The 23298-nt window shown below is 38.3% G+C and overlaps 1 protein-coding gene across 7 annotated transcripts in view; it reads left to right on the top strand.

The window, feature by feature from the left end:
- COL14A1 (collagen type XIV alpha 1 chain) overlaps nt 1-23298 on the top strand; it is a 115646-nt gene that overhangs the window by 2739 nt on the left and 89609 nt on the right. For all 7 annotated transcript variants that reach the window (XM_088053862.1, XM_088053858.1, XM_088053853.1 and 4 more), the window contains exons 2-5: nt 547-668; nt 6230-6346; nt 7445-7588; nt 10726-10812. In XM_088053862.1, coding sequence (XP_087909988.1) covers nt 581-668; nt 6230-6346; nt 7445-7588; nt 10726-10812 — 436 coding nt within the window. In that variant the 5' untranslated portion in view covers nt 547-580. The remainder of the gene's footprint in view (nt 1-546; nt 669-6229; nt 6347-7444; nt 7589-10725; nt 10813-23298) is intronic.

Genomic DNA, 23298 nt, shown 5'->3' with positions numbered 1-23298 from the left:
CATGATATTACCTACTGTAAGTGCAGCTAGTACAACAGAGAGTACAGGATAAGCTGAATAAAGTAGAAAAAGGAAAATGGACAGTGGGAAGAGGATGTGAGTTTCTTCAGAACCAAGTTCTGCCTTTTTAAAAAGGCTGAAGAGTTCTTTGCTACAGATATCTTGATAAGGTTCTTATAAAACAGGATTGTATAGAAATACATGTTGTACTTTGTTATTATCTATAGCTTACTCTATTTCCAATGCTTGTGTATGATTAGTAAAGAATGTACAGTTTCTTTTCATGTGGGCCAAATTTTCAAAACTGTTGAGTAGCCCAGTTGAGGTTCTTTGTCCCCTTTCAGGTAAAATGTGCTTTGGTCATAAAACTGCTGCCAGGAAAATTTGTATCTACTGATGTCTGTGGTAAATTCCTTGTTGTTGGTTTTGTTTGCTGGAGTTTTTTTGTTTGTTTTAATCAAATCCATATTTTCCCCACAATTTTTACTGAAGTGGATGCCTTCTCTTTGCCTGTTTAGTAAGTACTTTTGTTCCATGTTTTTCCAGACCTTCTGATACTGTGTGTATTGAGGGGAAGAAGATGTTTTGTCGATACGAGATACAGAGCTGTTCTCTCTTGGCTTTTCTAGCTGTCACAGCTTTTTTCATCAGTGATGTTCAGGGCCAAGGTAAGTCATAAATAAGAAGATGGACTTTTCACTCTGATGTGCAGAAATAGACCTTTTATTCCAAATGCAAATGTTACTTCCTCCTTTAGTAGGATGTGAATCCAGTAGTACTGAAATGAAGCAGGAATTTTACTACTGAGCTCGGGGAGCAGGTGGGAGTAGAACCTTCATGTGTGCTCTTTGAACCCAGTATCTCAAATACTGCATAAATATTTGTGAAAATTAGTGTGTCTCAAAATGAGTTATACACAACATGTTTTTACTCCTATTTACATGAAAGTACTTATCAGAAATTGCTCTTATTGTCCTCCATGTAACCTAGTAAGTCTGAAGGATCAGCTATGATGTGAAGCTTGTATGGAATATGTATTTTTTTCTCTTTTCGAACAGTAGCTCTTTTAGTGCTTATATCATGCCATATTGCACAGATCTGTTAAATGTCACAGACTGCTTCTGCAGCTTTTAAAATGAAAATCTCCTTTGTGAATATTAAAGGATACTGCTGGAATTGTTAGGCTTACATACTGGTTGGATTGTATTGACAGTGACTTGACTGCTGGAGAAAATTTATCCTATTGCTTGGGGAAGGAGGGAGGAAGAATACCAATGAGTTTTTATTATATCTCAAGAAAGGCATTTCTCTCAACTTTAGATTTCTGTAATCCCTTTGATATGAGATTTCATGGGCATAACCGGGAGCAGGATTGGATCCTGGGGTCTTTTAAAGCATTTTGTATAATGTGTTATTCATGAGAACATTTGGAGACTATTGGCAACGTGAAGCTTTCAAAATCCTGATAATGCAAATAGCAATGTTGTCCAGTCTGCGTGGCACTGGAGTGCTGGGGAAGCATACAATCTTAGATGTTTGGAAATCTGTGAGCATTGCACAAGCCTCTCCCAGAAGTTAGGGGCCCGTGTAAGTTGTAATATTTGATGTCGGCAATGTGAGGTGAATCAAGAAATGTATGTACCCAATGTTCAGTGCATCATTCTGGTCAGAAATTAGGTCCAGAATGTTTGTTACTTAATGAGCCAATAAAGCAAAGCATATGGTTAGTCTTTGCTCTGTATTTCAGTCCTAATACATATGGTTAAGATTTACAAAACAGGACCAGGCGTTGAGATCCACCTCCAGAAAGTTTTGCATAATTCCTTGATCTTGGAAAACTATATTCTTCTCTGCTTTTTTTTTAAACTGTGATTCAATCAGTTATAGCTGGAGAGTTCTCCCCCTTTAATACCAATACAATGAAATGAAGGTCAGAGAGGTTGTTTTTTTTTCCACAGTAATCACACCAGCTAGAGTTGGTGTACTTGATGAATAAAGAACAATACTTCCCTTGTTCGTAGACTCTTTTAGCAAGCATCAGCTATGGAATGCTGTCACCAGTGTGATATTAAGCTAAGTGGATCATTGCCTTAGCCCAACATGACTGTTATTCTATTGAATTAGGTGATATGAAATCACCTTTCCATGTTCACAGAAAAAAAAATCTCTTGGTACAACAAAAGTAATAAGATGTTTCTGATATTCTTTCTTTTCTCAAGGTTGCCACCTCTTGAAGTAAGCTCTTCATGCAGCTGGCTAACTATTTACAATTTAATAAAGTTTATTTGACTGTTTTAATCAACTGTACTCTCTGCCAAGGTGTAGGAAGAGCTGGCATTAGTTCCAGCTTGTTTCCTTCCTTTGGCAAAGATATTCAGGTAAAGGTGTGTAATGTGACTTCTTGGAAAGGAGAATATGTTTGTGAGACTGAGGCCAACATGCCTGAAGCTACAAATTATCTCTTCAGAGGAGCTATGTGGTTCTATCTCATTTTTTGCCCTATTGCCTTATAAACCACATAGTGCTGTTCAGTTTTTGCTCAACAATTATTTTCTCAGCACTGCTGTTTCTTCCCCATTTAGTATAATGTATAAATAATTTTGTCTACTTATGTCTTATGTTCTTATGTAGTACATGAAAATAGCACTGGGCAAGAAAAACACTTGGGAATTTTTCATTTTTTCATAAAATAACTTGCTTTGAGAGTTTTTCTGTATTTAAAGATGGAAACTTTGTGCAGCAATAATTTTACTACTGTAATTGCTAAGTAATTGTGGTGCATATTAACTTGTTCAATTCTTATGACAACAGTAAATTGAAACCCACAATATTTAGTTAGTATCCAAACTTAGACTATTGGATGTCTTGGAGAATTGTCCATAAGCAATTTATTGTATTTTTCCTTTTCAGTAGGAGTTGAAAACATTCTTTCCCTAGTTGTGCATAAGAGTTATGTGTTTGGAGAGCTAATTTACCTGGTGGCATAAACCAAAACCTTGAACTTGTCAGTTTTCTTTCGGGTGACTGCTCTGATATTGCTGACAGCCATTCTCTTTTGCATTCCTGTAAAACCACTTAATGAGATCTAGCTACTGATTTTTATAGCTTGGATTAATTTTTTTCCCTTTCTGCAAGAAGTGAGATTTTGTTCCACAGACAATAAAGGTCCAAAGAAATAAAGATATCCTCTTCAGGTTGGTGAATGCACAGTAATTCCCATCAATATTTTGTTGTCTGTTCGAGTGCTAGATTTTTAACTTCCTTAGCTATATGTACTTTTCTATGCCAGAACATTAGTCTTTGCACAACTAAGACACAGTTGATTATCTGCCTAGTGCATAATTATTTTCTTTCGTATGGTTTATTGCTGTGTGGGACTGTCCCTTCCGCTGCACTGCTGCCATTGATACAAAAAGTACCCAGTGAAAATTGATCAGTTATGTAAAGACTATTCTGGCACAACTTTTCTAGTCTTTCACATTGTAACTCTGTAGTATACAAAAAAACTTCTGGTGATTGTGTCCTTCTTTGCTTGTAAGGTCTGTGATTGTTTTTTAGGGGCTCATATATTGTTTTGGTGATGGCTAATAGCAGTTAGGTCAGAACTATGCTTCTTTGTTAGAAGGTGCTTTCATAAACTGTCAAGTTGAAAGTAGGATGGAAGGGAAGAAGGTGGCAGAGAAAGTGAACTCTGAAATTCTCAGACATGATTGGGATTTTTTGTCAATCCTTGATGTTTGTTGCTCTCTGCTCTGCTTCTTAATCCCCATACAAATTTACCACTTAATCCCAGTAAAATCTGCAGCATTTTCACACTTACATACAGCCATTATTTGAAAGTTTATTTTCTATTCCTGAGGCAAAATAATAAAAGGAATTGTATTTTTTTTAACTTCTAGGTATGATTTGTCACTCGTGTTCATTCAGCCCCAATTTATTGTGATTTATGTATGGCTCAAAGACACAATGAATCTTGAGAATGAATTAAAAGCTGTAATCCATAATTACAGTCTGCTTGGCTTTAAAAGCTTTTTGCCATAATCTCTGTCATGTTTTTACAATTATAGCATGCTGAATGTTCTTGCAGAAACCTGCCTAGCAAAACATTTTGCAATACGAGGGCCAAATTTTCAAAGAACTGATGTATCTGCAACGATTCCTACACACCATCTTGCTCACAGCCTCTTTATTTCTAAACCTCAGGGAGGTGACAGGCAGACTGAAGATGAGGTCTGACAAGATTGTGCCCAGCAACTAAGGAAATGCATGGGCTGGGTGTGAGCCCAGTGCTGTGAACCAGAACAGCTTGGAGTGTGTGGAGTTCATGTGCTGCCTGCTGTTTCTGTCCCCTTGCCTCTCTTCTTGAGCTTGTTCTCTGTGGTCTTTGAGAATGCATAGGTGTTGCTAAACTGTTCTTGGTACTTATGTACTCTATTTTCCATGTTCGGGTGTTAAGTCCCTCAAGGAAGAGAACTGCAGAACCTGCCCTTGGTCTGACAAAACTGCCACTTAGGGAATGAGAGGCTGGATGCAAGAGAATATATCTCTTGTATAAAACCTTCAGATTCTTACTTCTAAGATCCAAAATGTATTTAATAGTAGATGACATGAAAAACATGCACCCCTGAATCTCAAAAAACTACAGCCGGCCTTTTTCCTTCTTTCTTCCCCCAAGCTGCTGGAAAAAGTAGCATGTAGGAAAAAGTTACTGGTTTGGGACAGGTCTTTGGCTGATGCTGGTGCCAGAGCTGCATTGGCTGTAGCAGGTCAAATGGAGAGGCCAGAGGTTGTTGGCCAGCACATTCTGCCTGTTGACTCAGATGCTCCATGTGCTGTAATCCTCAAATCTCAGAAGTATCATGAGAGTGTTGGTTCATTATATCTGAAGGACCAACAAACTGTGGGCATGAGCCTAGTCAGTTAAGAGCAATCTTAGCTCTGGGAAAAAGAAATTGCCACTTGCCTGCTTCAGATTAATTTCCCTGATTTCTTAGACTTACTAACAGAAACCTTAGGGATGTAATGGCAAAGGCACCAAGGGTTTGGGAAATGAAGAAGACTGTTCAAGGGGCTGTGGAGACAATGGCAAGAGAAGGAGTAAGGTTGGAGGTGTCAAAGTTTTTCTAGCCTTTCTATTGTTCAGCCTCTGGGTAGCTTCCCTGGCTGTCTTTCCCTATAGATCAGTTTGTTCTCTGTGAGCCAAATTCTGTTCAAATGTATGAAGGTTTTCCCTTGTTGACAGCCTTGGATACCCCAGGGTGCACTGCCAGCTGCTCTGCTGCAGTTCTTCAGTGAAGAAGGGCTGTGCCTCCCTGAAGCAGAGTGGAAAGGTTTTGTGGAGTGTGTTCCAGCATCTCCACTGAGTTTGACTGAGCAGTGGGATGCAAAACTTTGAAAAACTAGTTTATGAGCAGAGACACAAAGTTGCTGATACTATGGTAACAACATGGGGCAGTTTTTTCCATTTGTTCTTGTTTGGGTTGCTTCACTGATATATCACCTCTTTTTCAATCATTTCATGCTTTTATTCATTTCACCTGCTGCTTCAGTTTGAAACCTAGGTGATGGCACAATATAAATAGAAGCCAAATTTTACTTACCATCCAGATTTCCCCTAAGTCTTGACTTGCCTGTACATGCCAGCTAGTCTTGATGAGACTGAAGCAGTGTTTGCAGCTGCAAAGCTTTGTGCTGCATAAGCCAGGTTTGCAAATTGGGCAGCTGATGTTCCCTTTGCCTTGTGCATGCCTGTCTTTTCTCTTGCTTATTCTCTCCTCACAAGGATTTGAAAATTTGGCCCTGGGTGATGTTCAGTGTGGGGAAATGCCCACAGTAATGAGAGGTAAAGGAGTGTAGGTCATGCATATTGTCAACGTAAGCAAGAGAGCAATTTTAATTACCATGTATTAACAAAGAGCATTTTTATTGCCAGCTTTGCCTGCTAAACAAGTGTCTTAACATCTAACATTGTTTGTCTTTCTGTCCTCTGATGTTACGTTGTTTAGTTTGTTTTGTAAAGAGATAAATAAAAGGTCTGTCTGAGGGAAGTAGTGTACTTGGGGATGTCATTTTACAAACTAATATACTGATGTATGTGACATTTTAAATAACTTGCATCCTTTACCATTAAAAATTTGTGTTGTCTTCCTATATGTGTTTATTTTTGTTTGTTTAAAATTGGTTAGTCTTTATTTGAATTTAAAATGTTGTTTTCTTTCCGAACTTGCAGTGTCTCCACCAACAAGACTAAGATATAATGTAGTGAGTCCTGACAGTGTACAGATCTCTTGGAAAGCCCCCAAAGGGCAGTTCACTGGATATAAACTTCTTGTCACTCCAAGTTCAGGTAAAAGCCTGTATGTTCTGTTTTAAGGTGAAGGTCTCTTTTATATCTTCCTAAGGCATAAAAGCTTTTCAGAATTTAGTGTCATCCTCCACAATGAAGAAATTGTGAGCAGGATAATGTAGTACTTGCTGGTCAACAGAAGAGAGATTGATTTCACGAGAGGGATGTCAGGCACAGAAAATGGGAATTGAATGCTTAAGGTAGCAGAAGTGGGTCAGTGCTAGTTGTGCTTCATGTGTGGTCTTTGGGAATTGCCATTGATCATCTGTCTGTACCTTTCTTCCAGTGTGATGTAAGAAAGTCTAGGAAGGGTTCAACAGAAAGCATTGAAATCCTAATTCAGTCAACCTTTGTCTGAATTTTTTGAATCCTAATTCAGTCAACAAGGTGAATCTCCTTGTCCCTTATCCCTTAGTGAGCTCTCTGGAAAAGATCAGGAATAATTTAAAAAAAACCAAACAAACAAGCAATCTTTTAAAGTTTTTTGAATGAAAACTTGAAAAATGTAGACAACAAATTTGCTGTATAGAGCCAGAAAGATCCTACTTCTGTATGTTTAAAATTAAATTTAGATAGAGAAGCAGTTTTAACATACAGCCAAAATACAACTTTGTACATATTGGCATGCAATCTTTATATGTAAATGGACATAGAAATGTTTAATATTTGTATTTATACAGGAGAATTTCCTTGCCCAGAGAAAGTTGGCAAAGTGAATATTCAGAGGTGATGTGGGTACAATAGGGTCAGAATTGGCAGCCAATCATGGAGTGAAAGCCTGTCAAAAACTTGACAGATTTTGGTAAAACATTTCTTTTTTTCTTAATGATTTTGCTGGACACCATGCCTGTTTCATGAGGCCCAGATAATGAGGTTGATCCTAAGAGTGTTTCTGTTTATGAAAACTGGTTAGAGTGCCTGTCTTGTTGCATTTCTGGGATGTTCTCTGGCCTGGCTGTATAAGTAGTCCCAAAAGTGGATAAAGGGGGAATACTTAGGTCATGGTACAGCTTGTGGTATTTTTAACTCATTATGTTTACTGTGCTATAAAAACAAAGTTATGCATTTGTTGGATTTTTTTTGTCTTTTCTCCTATAGGTGGAAAAACAAATCAATTAATTCTTCAAAATACTGCGACCAAAGCAATTATTCAAGGTCTCATTCCAGATCAAAATTATGCCCTTCAGATCATTGCATTCAGTGAAGACAAGGAGAGTAAGCCAGCACAAGGCCAATTCAGAAGTATGTGTCCCTTTATGGCTGACATACAGAATGTATCAGATATTTAATGTAACTTTTGAAATGGTGACAAGCCTTACACAAAGGGGAATGATGGAAAACCAGTTTTTTCTGTGGTAGAAGGAAAATCAAAGCCATGTATTTTAACTGGTGTAAGTACAGGTGGAGGCCTGAATTGATTGTATAATATATTCTTGCATTGGGCTATCTTTGTTTCCATTGGACTGGCATTCCTTTCTTTCTCATTTCATTAGTAAATTAGCTGGTATTTCATGGAAAGAACATTCAGTGAGTAGAAAGAAACTGCTGTATTCTGACACTTAAAAAATTTCCATTTTATTAAAATAATGTTATAGCTGTGCCAACTGGCAACTAGATGCTAGTTCAGTAGAATGAAAGGCTGATTTCTTAATGGTCTCCAGTGGTCAAATATGTTTATAAATTTAATTTTTTTATATGACCAAGACATACTCTTAATGTCTATATCATAGACATATATCATATATACGCATCTGATTTATCTTGATCTTCTTGTTAAACATGTTCAATAAGATTAGTGGAGATTTGGTTGATAATGTGGCAGTGTAAAGTACAGTTGGAAGCCTAATGAATTCTCTGACACTAATTTTTTATCACTGTCTTTGGTAATTTGCCTTTCTCTTAAAACCACCACAAGATAAAATATGCTGAGTACTTGATGTGATGTGTATCCAAGCCCTTTTAGCTTTTCATCACTACAACTGTGTATTTATTACCTTAAGTTAGGAAACCCACAAAACCACAGATTACTTTAGCATTAAAGAGAAGCCCACAGGAGGCTACAGCAAATTCTATAATATTATATATTAGTTATATATTATATTAGTTTTATTATAATATATATATAATATATATATTCTATAATATTACATATGTAGCTAATTTTGAAATGGCATTTAGGAAAAGTAAAACTGGCAACTCAATTTAAGGATATGGGGATAATATACTCTCTTTGCTGCACTTAAGGCTGGAGTTTCATTTAAAAACATGATACCTTTCATGAGTAAAACCAGATACAGCATATATACAAATCCTTTTTTTGCTCTCCTGTATTATAGCTTTTTTTCCCTGTTCTCTGACATGTGGTCACTAATTCTTGACATGAAAAAAGGTCAAATATATAAAGAGCTTTGAGAATATCATCTGGTTTAGTGCATTGGAAGTATGGTTTTAATGCTGTGGAGTTGTAACTCTTCTACTAAGAATTCTCAAACTTACAATAAAATTTTATTGTCAAAAGAGTATTTCTTTTTATATAGTGAGGTATACATTCTTATTCTAATACATAGTGTTTAATGAACTAAGATCAATGGGAATTTTGTTTCTTTTGAAAATGCAGATGTTAAAACACATGCTAGATAAAATCTTTTTCTGTGTAGATATTTGAGTAAAACTGCTGTCTTGGCTCTTCCTATGTGGTTAGAATTTTGACAGTTCCTGAATCCAGAAATCTCTGTCAGGATGTGACCAGCTTGTCTCCTTTGAACATTTTCAGACTTTTGTACCATTTTCTCTGGAGACTTGCCCCTCAATAGCAGTAGCATTAGAGGAGGCAAGCTAATTGGCTTTGTTCTTGGCCTTTTTTCAAAGGAATGCTCCTAGAAGGATAAGCAGCAGCAGTATCCTTTTTGGCAAATATTATTCCAGTATTTTACCTCTCATTTTAGTCAGATTCTTTCTCAGTTAAGGCGTAAACCCAGACTTCTGACCAAGACCTGTTGTTGTTGTGGCATTGTCTGTAACCTAGCTAATAACCAATAACCAAGATCTGCCTTGGTAAAAGCTGGCTCCTCAGCAAGCTTGTGGACTTGAATTTGTTCCCAAAGCAGTTTCACAATTGGTTGCTAAAGGCAGAGGTGATACAAAATCACATGTGCTGTCTTAGTAAGAAGAGGAGTCAAAATTTCAGGTTTTTTGTTCTCACCTCTGTACCTGGAGTGTGAGCTCCATAGATTCTGCAAAGGGTTGTCGTACTGAGAAAATCACATTCAGATATTTGACAGTGCCTTGTTGTCTTCCTTAGTCTTGTGATGATATTTTGAATTGGAACACTCCTGGTTGATTCAGATATTCCATATACTATTGGGTAAATTAGTAAATCCATTTGACTTTGGTCCCACTAATGTACAACAGAATATTTGCATTGTTTTTCTTACATAGCCAAGAGACAGATAACATCCTTTCATGCCCTCACAGTGTTTTTTTGAATGATGCAACACAGAGAAATTTGGTCCTGGCTGAGGATCAGTGCCTGCTTGGATGAATGTCAGTCATAATCCAGTTTTACATAAAGTAAGAAGTGTAATTGGAGTAGAATTTTATTTTTTGTGGAAGATATTCTCAGCTTCATTTTTTTAAACTTTTCCTGTCTGTTGCAGAGAGATGGAGTGTGGATACCAATTAGCATTCCAAGAAAATTCTGGAAGGGCTTGTTCTTCCCAATACGTGACTTTAGCAATGACTTTGTCAGAACCTTTTAGGCTATTAGTAGAGCAATACTGTTATACTAATGTAATATTAGGAATTGCTAACCAAATTGGGTTCTGCTTGGCTGTTGTGAGCGATTTGGGACATAGTAAAGGAGGTATCCCACCCACTTGTAGAACAGGAAACTGTCAGTCTCTGCTGTGGAGCAGCCTTGCACTCCTGGGAGTGCATTGGTGCCCTGAATACAGATTTGGGCATGGGATCTAAGCTGATTCTGTAACGAGGACTGTGTAACAGCTGGCCTATGTGCTTTTGTGTTGACTGTCTTGGAGTGGAACTTTGCAATGTTGGACTTTCCCCAGCTAGCTTTGCCAATTTTCTGGACTGTATTTCCAGTGTGGGATCTTGTCTGCATGGGCTTAGGTGCTGATGTCGCTATTTGGACTCTCCTGTGTGAAGAGAGTCAGTTTTGAGAGTTTTAATGATGATAGAATGGGGAAAGATCCATAAAAATAATAAATGCAAAGGGAGGGAGGGAAAACAGAGAAACAGTAACTCATTACCTAAACAAATCTTCAGATACTCTGTGCAACTACTTTATCAGGAAGAAGAAAATGACATGCTTGTAACTGCATTGTTTCTAGATTAATTGATTTTCCTCCCTTACTTTACAGTTAAAGACATAGAGAGAAGAAAAGACACAAGTAAATCCAAGGTGAAGGATCCAGAAAAAACAAATGCGAGTAAACCAGCTCCAGAAGGTCAGATCATAATGCATACGACTTATGGGTTATTTTGAAAATAATCAACTTCTCTATTTAACTTGGCCATTGTAGAGATTTTCTGTAAGTCAGTACTTTAAATCTAGTTCCCAGGGTTAAATTGAATAGAGGGGAAAAACAGTATTTTCAGAAATATTGGAGAGCTGCTACAGAAGTATTGCTTTTAGTTCTGTGTTTTGCTTTGCTTTTTTATAAAGTCCTAATGCCATCATGAATAGATGAAAATTATTAAAAAATAATTTTAGATAATGTTAAAATTATTAAAAGCTGCTTGTACTTCCCCACTGGGGGCACTTTGAGTAGTGGAAGAATCATGCAGTTGTGTGTGTATGTAATAACTTTTTTATCTTGGCTGTGAGACAGACTGGCAGTATTAATTCCCACCTAAAGTCTAATTGATACTATTGTATAATTAGCCTCATAATATCTTGATAAGTCTGTGCTAGTGTAGGTTGTATATATGAAAACATTTGAAACATTTTGAGGGAGGGGAAGAAAAAAGAGTTAATTTTGTCCTGATGCAAGGTTCCAATCTTCTGGTGAAATGTGATATTGCTTGCCATGAGAAGTTTGTCTAGTATGGATGAAAATCTATTTCAAGCTTAATATACAGCTCTATTTCCTGTTATTTTAAAATTCAAATAGCATCTTCTTTATGAAGTAACCTCAACAGTAATTATTCCCTTCAGTGGTTGTTTGTGGTATACAGAGCAAGAGGAGCTTGGTATGACCTTAAATAGTCTCTCTATGAATAAACTGGAGAGTTTCAAGGATCCCATTTTCCCCTGCCATATAAATCTGTCTCCAGTGATGCAAGTATTAAAGACCTTACACAAATTTTCTTGAAGCCCATGCAAATTTTTCTTAGGTGGGTTTTTATTCTTACCACACATTTCTGTGTCATGTTGTATTTATTAACATTATGCAAGTTTGTTTCCATACAGCATTTCTCAAAACAAAACACCCTTGAATTCCATTGGGTGCACTGGAAGAATGTTAGCTAGTGTTTGCAACATTAAAGAGACAAGTTGTACCTGCTAGTGTGTGACAGGGTAATGGACAGGTGATCTTTCCTATAGCATGTCTAGAGGAAGGCTGAATTGGAAGAAATGACAGAACTGAGAAGGAAAATGTGATTTGCTTTCTTAATGAAAGACAAGTGATAAAAGTTGAAGGAGGGAAAACTGGGCCTGTACTTGGAAAATGTTGATTAAATACAGACAGAGGAAAGTGTCTGCCAGACTGCGGGAGAGAATATATGCTTTTTTCGTGGAGTAAAACACAACTGGCAAGAGGAGCTTGGATCTGCAGTCTCTTCCTTTTTAGGATTCATGTTTTCTTTTGAAGTATTTAGTCACTTTCCTCATCCCTGCACCACTTTTTACTCATCTGAACTACTTCAGTTGTATCAGGGCAGTTTGTAATAGAACAAAATATATCTCCATCCAGCACTTGTGAAAAGATACTGCCTTATACTTACTGTAGCAGGTTTTACTAGAAAACCTGGTATGCATTTAAAACTAAGGCAAAACTTAAAAACTTAAAAACTTCTCAATCAGCAAACCTGATCATAAAGAAAAAAATTGTGTTAATTTTTATGAATTCTTGAATTTGTTTAACCCTATTTTCAACTCAGCTATATATAACTGTAAAGTAACAGACCTTTTTCCTCTGGCCTAACTATTGCATATTTCTCTGCATTGCATGGTTATAATGATTATTCAAAGTGATGGAGATTCCAACTGAATGACTTCAGTGGGAGTAGGATGAGATTCCAAGAGAAAATGTTGGGCAAAAATAACAGCAGCAGCAAAAAATGTGTAGCTGGGGTAGAAGTGAATTCAGAAGTGAAACAGACTTAATTAATTGTATCAAAATTTTCTTAGTTCAATATATAAAGATTGTTCCACCTCAAACTGAAATTGGATCAAAGAAATAAGGAAAAGTCTGAAAGAAATGGATTAAAGAAATAAGTGCAAAATTTAACAGCAAAACCATAATAACTTGATCCTCTGCAGATGTTTGACAGGAAATGATTTGAGTACAACCAAATGAATTCAGGCCAGCAGTTAATTGGTTTCATAACCATTTAGTGTACAGCTAAATTTGATGGATTTAATGGCAACCCTGATACATTCTGTGGCTGCGTTTATGTCTTTGGTCAAGTTGGTTAGACCTTAGGAGTTAACACTACAGAAAAATTTATTAGAATTGTAAAATCATTGAGGTTGGAAAAAACCTGAAAGATCATCAAGTCCAATCTTTGACCTAATACCACCATGTCCACAGAAACATCTCATGAAGAGCCACATCCATTCAGTTGTTGAACGCTTCCATGGATGGTGACTGCACCAATTCCCTGGAGCCTGTTCCAATATTTACACTCTCCTGCTGTGATGAAATTTTTTGTAATATCCAATTTGAATCTCCCCTGGTTCACCTTGAGGCCATTTCTCCTTGCCCTGTCCCTTGTTACCTGTCAGAAGAGCCCGACCTCTACGTGGCCACAGCCTCAGTCAGGAGTGTAGAGCATGACAAGGTCTCCCCTGAGTCTCCTTTTCTCCAGGCTAAACAGCCCCAGCTCCCTCAGCTGCTCCTCATCTGATCTGTGCTCCAGACCCTTCCCCAGCTTCATTGCCCTTCTCTGGACACACTCCAGATCCTCAGTGTCCTTCTTGTAGTGAGGGGCCCAGAACTGGACACAGCACTCAAGCTGCTGAGCAGAGGGGGACGATCTTTGCCCTGGTCCTGCTGGCCACACTGTTCGTGATCCAGGCCAGGATGCCATTGGCCTTCTTGGCCACCTGGGCACACACTGGCTCATGTTCAGCCACCATGGCATCATGTTGACTAGCACCCCCAGGTCCTTTTCCAAGGGCAGCTTTCCAGCCACTTTTCCCCAGCCTGTAGGACTGCATAGAGTTGTGACCCAAGTGCAGGACCCAGGGCCTGGCCTTGTTGAAACTCACACCATTGACTTTGGGCCATTACTCCAGACTGTCCAGATTCCTCTGCAAACCCCTCCCACCCTCCAGCAGATCAACACTGATGCCAAGCTTGATGTTGTCTGTGACTGTTGTCACTGAGGGTGTTATCAATGTGTTTGAATCAATGTATATATATATATACATATATCAATTATATATATATATATATATATATCAATCAATGTATAAAGTTTTTTAAATCTTTAATGATGGCAGTCAGGTTGAGTTAGGTAGAATAATGTCTTACCTGAGAACATGAGCAATCTTTGCCCATAAGATAAATTGAAAACAGCCATTGTCCAGACTACTATTGTCAGTGGCTGTGGTTTCTGCTCTTGTCTTGAGTGAAGGAGGACCATAATTCCCCAGTTATTAGTGTCAAGTTTTGATGTAAAGAGGCGCCTTCTGTGAGCATCTTCACCACTTGCTACAGAATTATGCTCACTGGCATTAGTAAGCCAGAAAATCCACAATCATTGTTTTGGGACAGAACTAATGAAGTGCACCAATGTACTTGTCAGTGAGTATGAAAAAAGAGTATGAACTCTTTCAATATTACAAGCTCCAGTTTGTGCATTATGATGTCATGTATCCTGCTGATTTTCCTGAAAAGCACTACAGGCACAGTATGGTATAAAGTTGCTGTTTATAAATACTTAGCTAATATTCTTCAAGGTCACACAATAAACCCCAGAAATTTCAATTTCCATGGGACAAAGATTTCACCATAACACTTCTGCTCCTAGAAACCAGCTCTTTGCTAAGAAATGCAACATATAAATACCTGTCTACGTTGTTCCAGAGCATTTCACTTGTATTTTCATCTGTGTTTTGGAGGACTGTTTATGTATACTTTGTTTGATATATGTATATATACACATACATTTATGTATGTATACTATGTTTTATATATATGTATGTTGCCTGCTATTTAATTAGCAACTGTCTAAGGCTCTGAGCAGTGATGGGAGCTGTAAATGCCTTCTCCTGAACTCCCAAATCTACTTTCTTCTTCTGTCCTTAAATTAAATTGTTAGGAGGGTTTTCCTCTGTCTTTATGGAACTCTGTCAACAGCTTGTATGACTTGTTAGTAAAGCAGCTCCAGCAACCTAGATTAAAATTTTCCATCTATTCTGTCCTAATCTTTCAAGTAGTTAAAAAGATTTACTCCTTTTCTGCTGTAAGTACTGTGCTCTTATCTCAAGCAAACCTCCAGTGTATATCCAGTAATGTCATGCTGCCAAATTAATTCAGGCTTAATGTCTAGCACTCAACCATCAAATGTTCACTTTATATTTTATTTCCAGAAACTTTCTGTATGACTACTTTCAAGACTTCAATCTCCTTTCTATATTTTTGAGAGCCTGTCATTTTTCAGCGCAGTGATTTATCACTGCTGTGCAAACTCATATTAATGTCAGAAGCCTTTTCTCTTTCTGTCTGTTGAGAAAAAGCTTACAGATGCAGCTTCTTTCAGCATGCACTGATATTTGAGTGCTTGTACCCTGGCTTCTCTCCAACTCCCTCATGTACAAAGCTCTTTTCTGTACAGCGACAGGGGTTAATACATTCTGTGTCTTCTCAGATGTTTTACAGTTTCTCAGAAAGCTTCTATGACTGATTCTCTAATCAAATCCCTGTGGGGAGGGGAGAATCAGTGCTTTGACTATATCCTCTGGCAAATGTATGGCTATATCTTTTTCTGTAGAGTATTTCTCCATGTATCTGAACTGGGTTTAGCTACCTCTTTCAATATAAACAACAAAACACTGAGGCCAGTTTTATCTGCATGCCTGTTGACTTGATTGGGGGGGGCTGTTAGTTGAGAGGTGTGGTGGCTTAGTGTAGGCTGCCAGCCAAACTTCCACCTAGCTGCTTGCTCATTCTTCTTCCCTGCAGGATGGGAGAGAAAAGAGGAAGAACAGGAATGAAAGAGTTCATAGGTTGAGATAAAGACAGGGAGACTGCTTACCAGTTGCCATGGTAGGCAAACAGAGTCAAGTGGGGGAGAAGATTTACTTTTTTTTTTTTTTGCCAGTTAAAAAATTTGCTAATGTGGGTAGTGGGAAACAAAAGAGACAAACATTTAAACAACAGTTTTCCTTTCCATTTTCCCAGGCTCAGCTTGACCTCCTCCCAGACTCCTCTCCTCCCTTGTTATCACTGCAAACTATACTCAGTCCAAGTCCCTTCAGAGAGGAAGCAAGTGGTGCAAAAGGGGTGTTGAGAGGTTGTGAGCAGGGCTCTCTTCCATTCATTTCTTCTCATACCTTTCTTCTCCATGTACATCATCCACAAGCTGCAGAGAATATCTGCTCTGCCATGGAGCACACTCTCCTCTGACCTTGGGGTTCTGTCTACTGTTTCGCACTCTTTCACTCTCCTTCACTCTTTGCTGGGCATTTTGTTTTCCTTTCTTAAAAATGTTTTCCCAGAAGTGCCATCACCTGTCCATGGACACTTGGCCTCTTTTCACTCCTGCAGCCTTCATCCTGCCAAGCCTGGCTACAAACACTCAATGCCAAAGGTGCTCCATTTGTGCTTTACTGGTGTAAAGAATTTACACAGTCTTTAACCTGTCCTGTTTGGAAACCCCCTTATGCAAATCTCAAATCAAGATGATTTAGGACAGTACAGGGCATATATGAGTCAGATTTCTCTTCTGAATCAGGTGCTGCAGGATAAACCTTACACAGTCTGTAGACATTCAAACAATGAGAAATAAGCTCCCATAAAGATGGTGATTTGTGTACCACAATGGTAGTTACTTTCTGATTGTAAAGTGCGTGTAATAAACAGTAAGTTTACTACAGTATGACTGCTTAGGGAGGTCAGGGATTTTTACTGCACAGCACAGAACACAGCAGTTTGTTCAACCTTTGCAAATTAAAATTGTGTTTCACCCCAGAGCAAGTCCATTAGGGGCAGGTGTGGTTTTCTCAGTGATTTCTATGAAAATCCAGTGATATGGCACTGAGTTAAAATACTTGGGGGAACTGCAGCTTTTTCTGTCCCTTCAGTGCCTCTTTCTGATGGGAGTCACCTTTACCACATGCTAGGAGCCAAACTGGTAGAACATTAGCTGAGCTCTCTGGGCTGGTGGGAAGCCAGCTGAAAGCTCTGACAAAATGGGTGTTGCCACCCTGCCCAAACAGAATATAGAGGAAGCTCTAGGAGAAATTGATTGACAATAAAAGCTAGATCTGAGTTTCATATTGTGGAAGACTAGGACAAACAGGTAGAAATTTAGGACAGAGAATTTATAACTCATTTATTTTCTGTGATTATAGAATGGACAACTTGGCAATGGAAAATTTAGATATTTGGTGAGTGAAAAAAGGCACAGTAATCATAGTGGGCTTTAGAGTTAGAAAAGCAGAAGCCCTGTATAATGAGCTGTGTAATGCCATACCTTGGCATTAGGTGCAGATGTCAGGTTACATTATCTGTATGTAAGTAAGATAACTTGAACTAATATTAAAAACAGCGAATAGTGACTTCATGTGCCTTGATCAGTGGTCCTGCACTGTATATTAATTTAAATTAAAAAATTTTTGAGGAAGAGGTTAAGCTGTAAGGAGAAACAAAGGTTTCCTTTGAAAGAATTTAATACTATTAGTGACCTTTAATGAATTTAACATTGTTACTAATATTATCATTATGATTGTGATTATGCACACAGATATGTACATATACAAGTTATAAATGCAATGAAGAATAGCTGCTCACTTAGTCAAAGCTACCTCTGGCACATGCTGTTTCCATTCTCCTTTTTTTGTATTCACTACTCAGTGATGCAAAAAGAAGAGATTCTGGTTATATTGTACTAAATTTCATGTTTTTAGCACTTTCAGGGTTTAGTATCCTAAAGTGTTCTGGAAAGAGGCCTGAAGCCATCTGTCATGTGATACCTACTTGCTGAGTAGCAATAAGTATGCCTGCAGTTTCTTTTGGGCAAGTGTGATCTGCTGGTGCTCAGCTGCCTGTGAAAACTGTGTAGATATAGCCAAAGTTATTATGGTTTTGTGGTAGGATAGTTTTTTGATAATTTTTTTGAACTTCCTGAAGTGTTGTACATTATTAGTGATGTTATTAATTAAATTATTTCTACAATCTTTCAATGTAAATGTTTCTGAATTATTTTTTTTTTCATAATGTGTGTTTCATTCAGTGCTATGCACCTATCAGACAACACAAAAGGCATATCCTTCCTCAAAATGCTATGGTGTATTTGTCTGAGGTTTCTATTTTAATAGCTCTTAGAGTGAGGTGGAATCGGTCTTCTGATAGTGGTAGAAATGAGAGACGTGTAAGCTTAAAAAGATATACTGATTTGCATTCTTCTTTCAACATTCCTACTACATTTGATGCAAATGAGCTTTGACATTCATTCATAATGTTATAGCTGTTGAGTGGCACTATTTAAGCAGAGTAGGAAAAATCCACAGAGAAGTATATTAAGGTACTAGTCAGCAGAAGAGACTATTTATCTAATTTATTAACTTGTCTGTTTAGTTAATGTCAGATGCTTCAGTAAGTATTACTAGACAGTGTGAAATGAGTGCTATGAGGTATTTGACTAAACCACAGGAATGAATACCTTCTGAACTTCTGCTTCATTGGCAGTGTTTCATAGTTTTACTCACTTCATCCTGGCTAATGTAACTGCAAATGTTGGTTTTAGTCATGATTTTTTTATTACTTGCTGAACTCCAGGGCTATGGAACTCATTAACTCTGTCTTTACACAACCTATAATTTGATTTAGTATTAGGGTTTCCTTGAGCTTTCTGGAGGACACTTTAGGTCTTGATTATGAGCAGCAGAAGAAAGAAATGATAACTATGCTGTGTGGACATTTTCCCCCAGTGCCATAATGTTCTTCCTAAACAGTCTTTGTCTTTTCTCAGCTCTTGCACATTTTTCAGCTTTTGCAATCTGAGGGTAAAAGCAAAATTTGTTGGAAAGTACTTAGCTCTTTCACTTTAAATACTATTTTTTGGTTTTGCTTTGGGGACCACTGAACCCTTTAGCCTAGTGCCCCAGCTCCAGCCAGTAGCAAGACTAAGCACGTAGTCCCAATAGGTCTGGGATAATCAAGCACAGGGCTCGGCCAAGCAAGTACTAATCAGCCATTTCTGCATTTGGAACTGGTCCCCTTGATGCCTTTATTGTTCTATTTTCCCATGCATGTTTTTCCCAAACTACCTTTCAATGCTTTTTGTGTCCTCTCCTAAACATATCTTATTAGATCTTGCACAGTCCCCAGGTACTCGATCCTGTATCCCCTCAGCTGTGACCCACCAGTCTGAACCATACAGACCATGTTATGAAGTAAGAACAAGTTATCCAAATGTGTGACTGATCTCAGAAGATGCAAGCAGGATGAAACCTGTGCACTTAGTATTTAGTTTCTGGGTCAATGCTGGAATTAAACAAGAGGCAAAAGAGAGAAAAAAAATTCTGCATACCTCTTGTTTTCTTTTGTTCCAGTGCAGTACAGTATTGAAGGGTTGCTTGAACTAGATGCAACCAAGTTTACTCCAAAACTAATAGCAGTTCACTGATCCTGTTCAGTACAGCACTCTCCCTGGTGAATGCACTTCCCTGCTCAGAACTAGCTAGCTCAACATCTACCTCATCATCCATTCCAAAGTGTAGAGACAACCCTGGCCATTAGCCTTTAGCATCAGTTTCTTGATGCTGCAAAATGGGAAAATTGCCTATTTCAGAGATACGTTAGATTATTTAAATATTATGGAATACTTTTATATGATAGGTTTCATTTTTGGACATTTGTAAATGAAAATCTGCATCAGAAAATATGGTGAGTTTAGAACTATTCATTGCATTTATCTACATTCTAGGCTACTGCCTACATTGCCCTAAAAGATATCTATGCATAATACTGAGGCTAATATTTCACCTTTGCAGTGTCTGTAGGGAGTATTGCCTTGTCATGGATGAAACAGGATGCACATCTACTGTCCTTAGCTGCCTCACACCTGAGGACATGTGCTCTATCTAGGCTGTTACTTCAGGATTCTTTTTTGGTTTACTTTTCAGTTCTGTGTTTACCATCTTGGCAAGTATGTTTGTAGTCTTTAGCAAAAGCTGCCTTTCAGCACTGAGTGGCATTTGTAGTGACATTTGCAGTGACATTTGCTGTGACATGCAAATGACCTGATTGTCAGTAGCTCTTGTGTGTGTGGTATATACCTGCTTGTTCTAGCATTTACTAATGAACTAAAAATAATATGAACATAGAAATGAATCTGTTTTCTATGCTTCTCCAAGGGGAGTAGCGCCTTGGGGGGCCTCCCTTGAGAAGACTGGGTAATGCTTGGACCATGCTTCAGCATTATTAGAACATTTTGGACCACCACAAAGCTTTGGCAAGCATTTGTTATGTTCCTTTCACCATGCTCTTCTGATCACCCTGAGGTTGCTTAGCCCAGACAGTATTTTGTAGACCTGATTTTGGTTTCAGATTCTGTCACTTTGGCTTTGGACTCAGCTGGCTTTGTTCTGCCCAACTTTAGCCCAAACAGAATCCAAGATGTCTCCTATCTCAGCTTTCTCTAGTGAAAGCAGCACCTGACCATCTTAACTTTGCCAATAGGACTGTCATTTAAAAGCCTACAGCAGTGGTCTCAGTGGTTTCAGTGGTGGTTAGATCACCATTCTGATGTGTGCTAACAGATGTCTGCACTGGACCCCACACAGAACCTGCCCAGCAATCTTGTCCCCATCCATGTTAGGCCATCAGAGCATGGGGTTTCTTGGTAGCGGTTGTTTTTTAATTTGTGCCAAATGTCATGGCTTTCTGTTCTTCTCTGGGACTTCTCATTTTCTCTTTCAACTTCAGGTGATGAAAATATCTGTTATAATAAGGAGATGAAGTAGACTTGTCAGAATATACCATTGCTCTCTTTGATATGTGACCTTGGGATGCTGCACCGAGGCCATGTTGGTTTCTGTACTTTTCAGAAGGTAGAATTTGAGGAGAGGCATCCATTAGGTTTCCAAGCTAGACTGTAAACCTGTGAGCTGCCATGTAGAGCTTTGTATATTAGAAATTCCTTGTTAAACACTCAGGACTTACAGGAGGACTCTGACGCAAGGAAACCCTTTGGTAAACTCCTCTTTACAGAAATTTAAGCTCATTGTGCTGTGGATGATCAGTGCTTATTCCAGGAACTCATCATAAGGATTTCTCTGAAGGAAATAGCTTTTGTGTCCTCTGAGTACTGCTTGTAACTTGGATTTTATTCTGCAATGGCAGTACTTCTGTGGACCTCGCTAGGGTAATTTGGAAGACTCCTTCCTGGCTCACATGACTGAAAAATGTGATGGGAAGTATCAGCACTGACATGGACAGAATTCTGAAGTGCTTTTCCTTTGCCATAATTTGATAGTTGTTTTGAAGAAAGCTAAGCAAGCTACATTTAGAGACGGCAGCATCTACATCTGCCATCTGGCCAAATTAAATAGCACACAAGTGTGTTCACATAATCTGAATAAGTGAAAAATACACTTTTGAGAGGCAGCAAGCTTGAAACTGGAGACCTTGAAATTTCTGTGATGCATGGAGCTGGGAAAGGGTTCATGTTGAGTTGTACACTTTGATCCTGACAGAAGAAATCCCAGGGAAGAGAGGAAGAGAGAGAGGAAGAGAGACTGGGAACAAGGGGTTGATTTTAACATGAAGAAGTCTCTCTTATGTATTTGTAACTGCCTTGTCTGTTCTGGATAAGTGTAAAATTTTATTTATTTCCATTAGCCTGGGTGAGTATTAATTTGGAGGTTGCTGGATGTCTTCTTCAATTTGTATATTCCAGATGACAAACCCTTGCTTTATTCTGAAAATAGAAAGCTTGGCATTAGAAATGGTGACCAGTCTCCATTCTTACCCAGGTACCCATTACCCTTACTTATCTCCTGGCTCTGCTTTTCTGTAGGAGGGAATGCATTTCTTCCTGTCAGTATATTAATATCTGGTTAAGGTTCTGTATCACCTCTTGTAAGTTCCTGGTCAGGTAGAAGCTGGAGATTGGTGAGATTGCCTTTCTGTCATCCAAAATGTCCCACCTTGAATGCATCTGCTTCATTGAAGTGTAGACACAGTGTTGACATTGGTATCTAGAGAATCTGCGGTTTGGAAAAAGAGCAACTTCCTAGCTCTCTTTCTACTCTCTGAGTAGAAAAAGAGACTTAGCCTATCTTTGACCTAAATGGAAGTTTCATTTTTTTCATAAAATGAATCAACTCTGGATATCAGAACCACTGAGATTAATAACCTGAGTTAAAAGATGCTTATCCTCATATTCATAACACTTGGGTTATGTTTCACCTCGTATCTCTGCACAGTAAATATGTATAATGCTTCATAAATCTGAACTATTACCAACAGAAAACTTGTTTGGCCTCTTTTTTTCCTTTGGTAGCTTTCCCTAGGGCAATGACCTTTTTTTGTGCAATTTATTCTTAGTTGAAGTGGGAGGCTGCTGTTCACATTCTTGAATGATGGATTAATAGAAGCTCAGCTGAATGAATGGTCTTTCATTATCTTCAGACTGATTTTCATCTCTTCAAGTCATTAGCTCTTGAGTATCCATCCAATCAACAGTGCCCTGGCATGGCTGGATTCTTCTGGCAGCAAGAGATGTTCCCATAAGTCAGATTCAGGGTCTGTGTTGACATGTTTCATTATTGAAACACTTTCATTACTACCCTGCTGAGACATTCCTTAGCAGCTCTTCATCATGAAGATGCTGGCAGCATGAATACAGTCTGAAGTCTGTAGGCTTGATCAGGACAATGTATATTCTAGGTAAACACCTTGGTATGTCATGAGTGATGCTTGTCTTTGATATAACACAAAAGCCACATAGTAACTTTTTAAAAGGCCACTTTTTAAAACTTGTTTGGCAACCTTGAAAGAAGAACCAAAAAAAGCTTTGGGGAAGTTGGTAGCAGACACATGTATTGTAAAGACTGAAATGCAAGACCGAGGACCTCTTGTAGGAATCTGTAATCATAATGGATTGATGCATTCATCATCAAAGTCATCATGGATTTGCATAACCTGATGAATAATCTTCTTTGCTTTATACTATGGTCAGCAAAATGGGACAGAAAGGTTAAGGTTTTGGTATCTGTTTTTAGGGACTGTGAGATGGCCCTGAAAACAACTGTAAGTTTTGTTTCATAGTCAGTCTTATTCATCTGTTGCTAAACAGCAAGCATGAGCTTGTACTGAGGAGGGAAGATTTCAGGATAATTTCATCCTCACTGCATGCTCTGAGGTCTTCATGTCCATTCTGGATCTGTTGATGCAGGACTCTGGCTCTGTTCTGTCTCCTGGTCAGCACCCTTTTCCTGGTGCCCTGTGTGCTGAGTGAGCCTTGGTGTTACAGCTGATATGTCCCTTGGTTAGAAGGTGACAGGTGGTAGCTAAAATGGAACTTACCTGTCT

Source organism: Pseudopodoces humilis, chromosome 1, assembly GCF_049639895.1.
Source record: "Pseudopodoces humilis isolate 2021_Gansu_Grassland_sample_001 chromosome 1, ASM4963989v1, whole genome shotgun sequence".
Taxonomy (NCBI): Eukaryota; Metazoa; Chordata; class Aves; order Passeriformes; family Paridae; genus Pseudopodoces; species Pseudopodoces humilis.
This window is presented reverse-complemented; position numbering and strand designations above follow the sequence as displayed.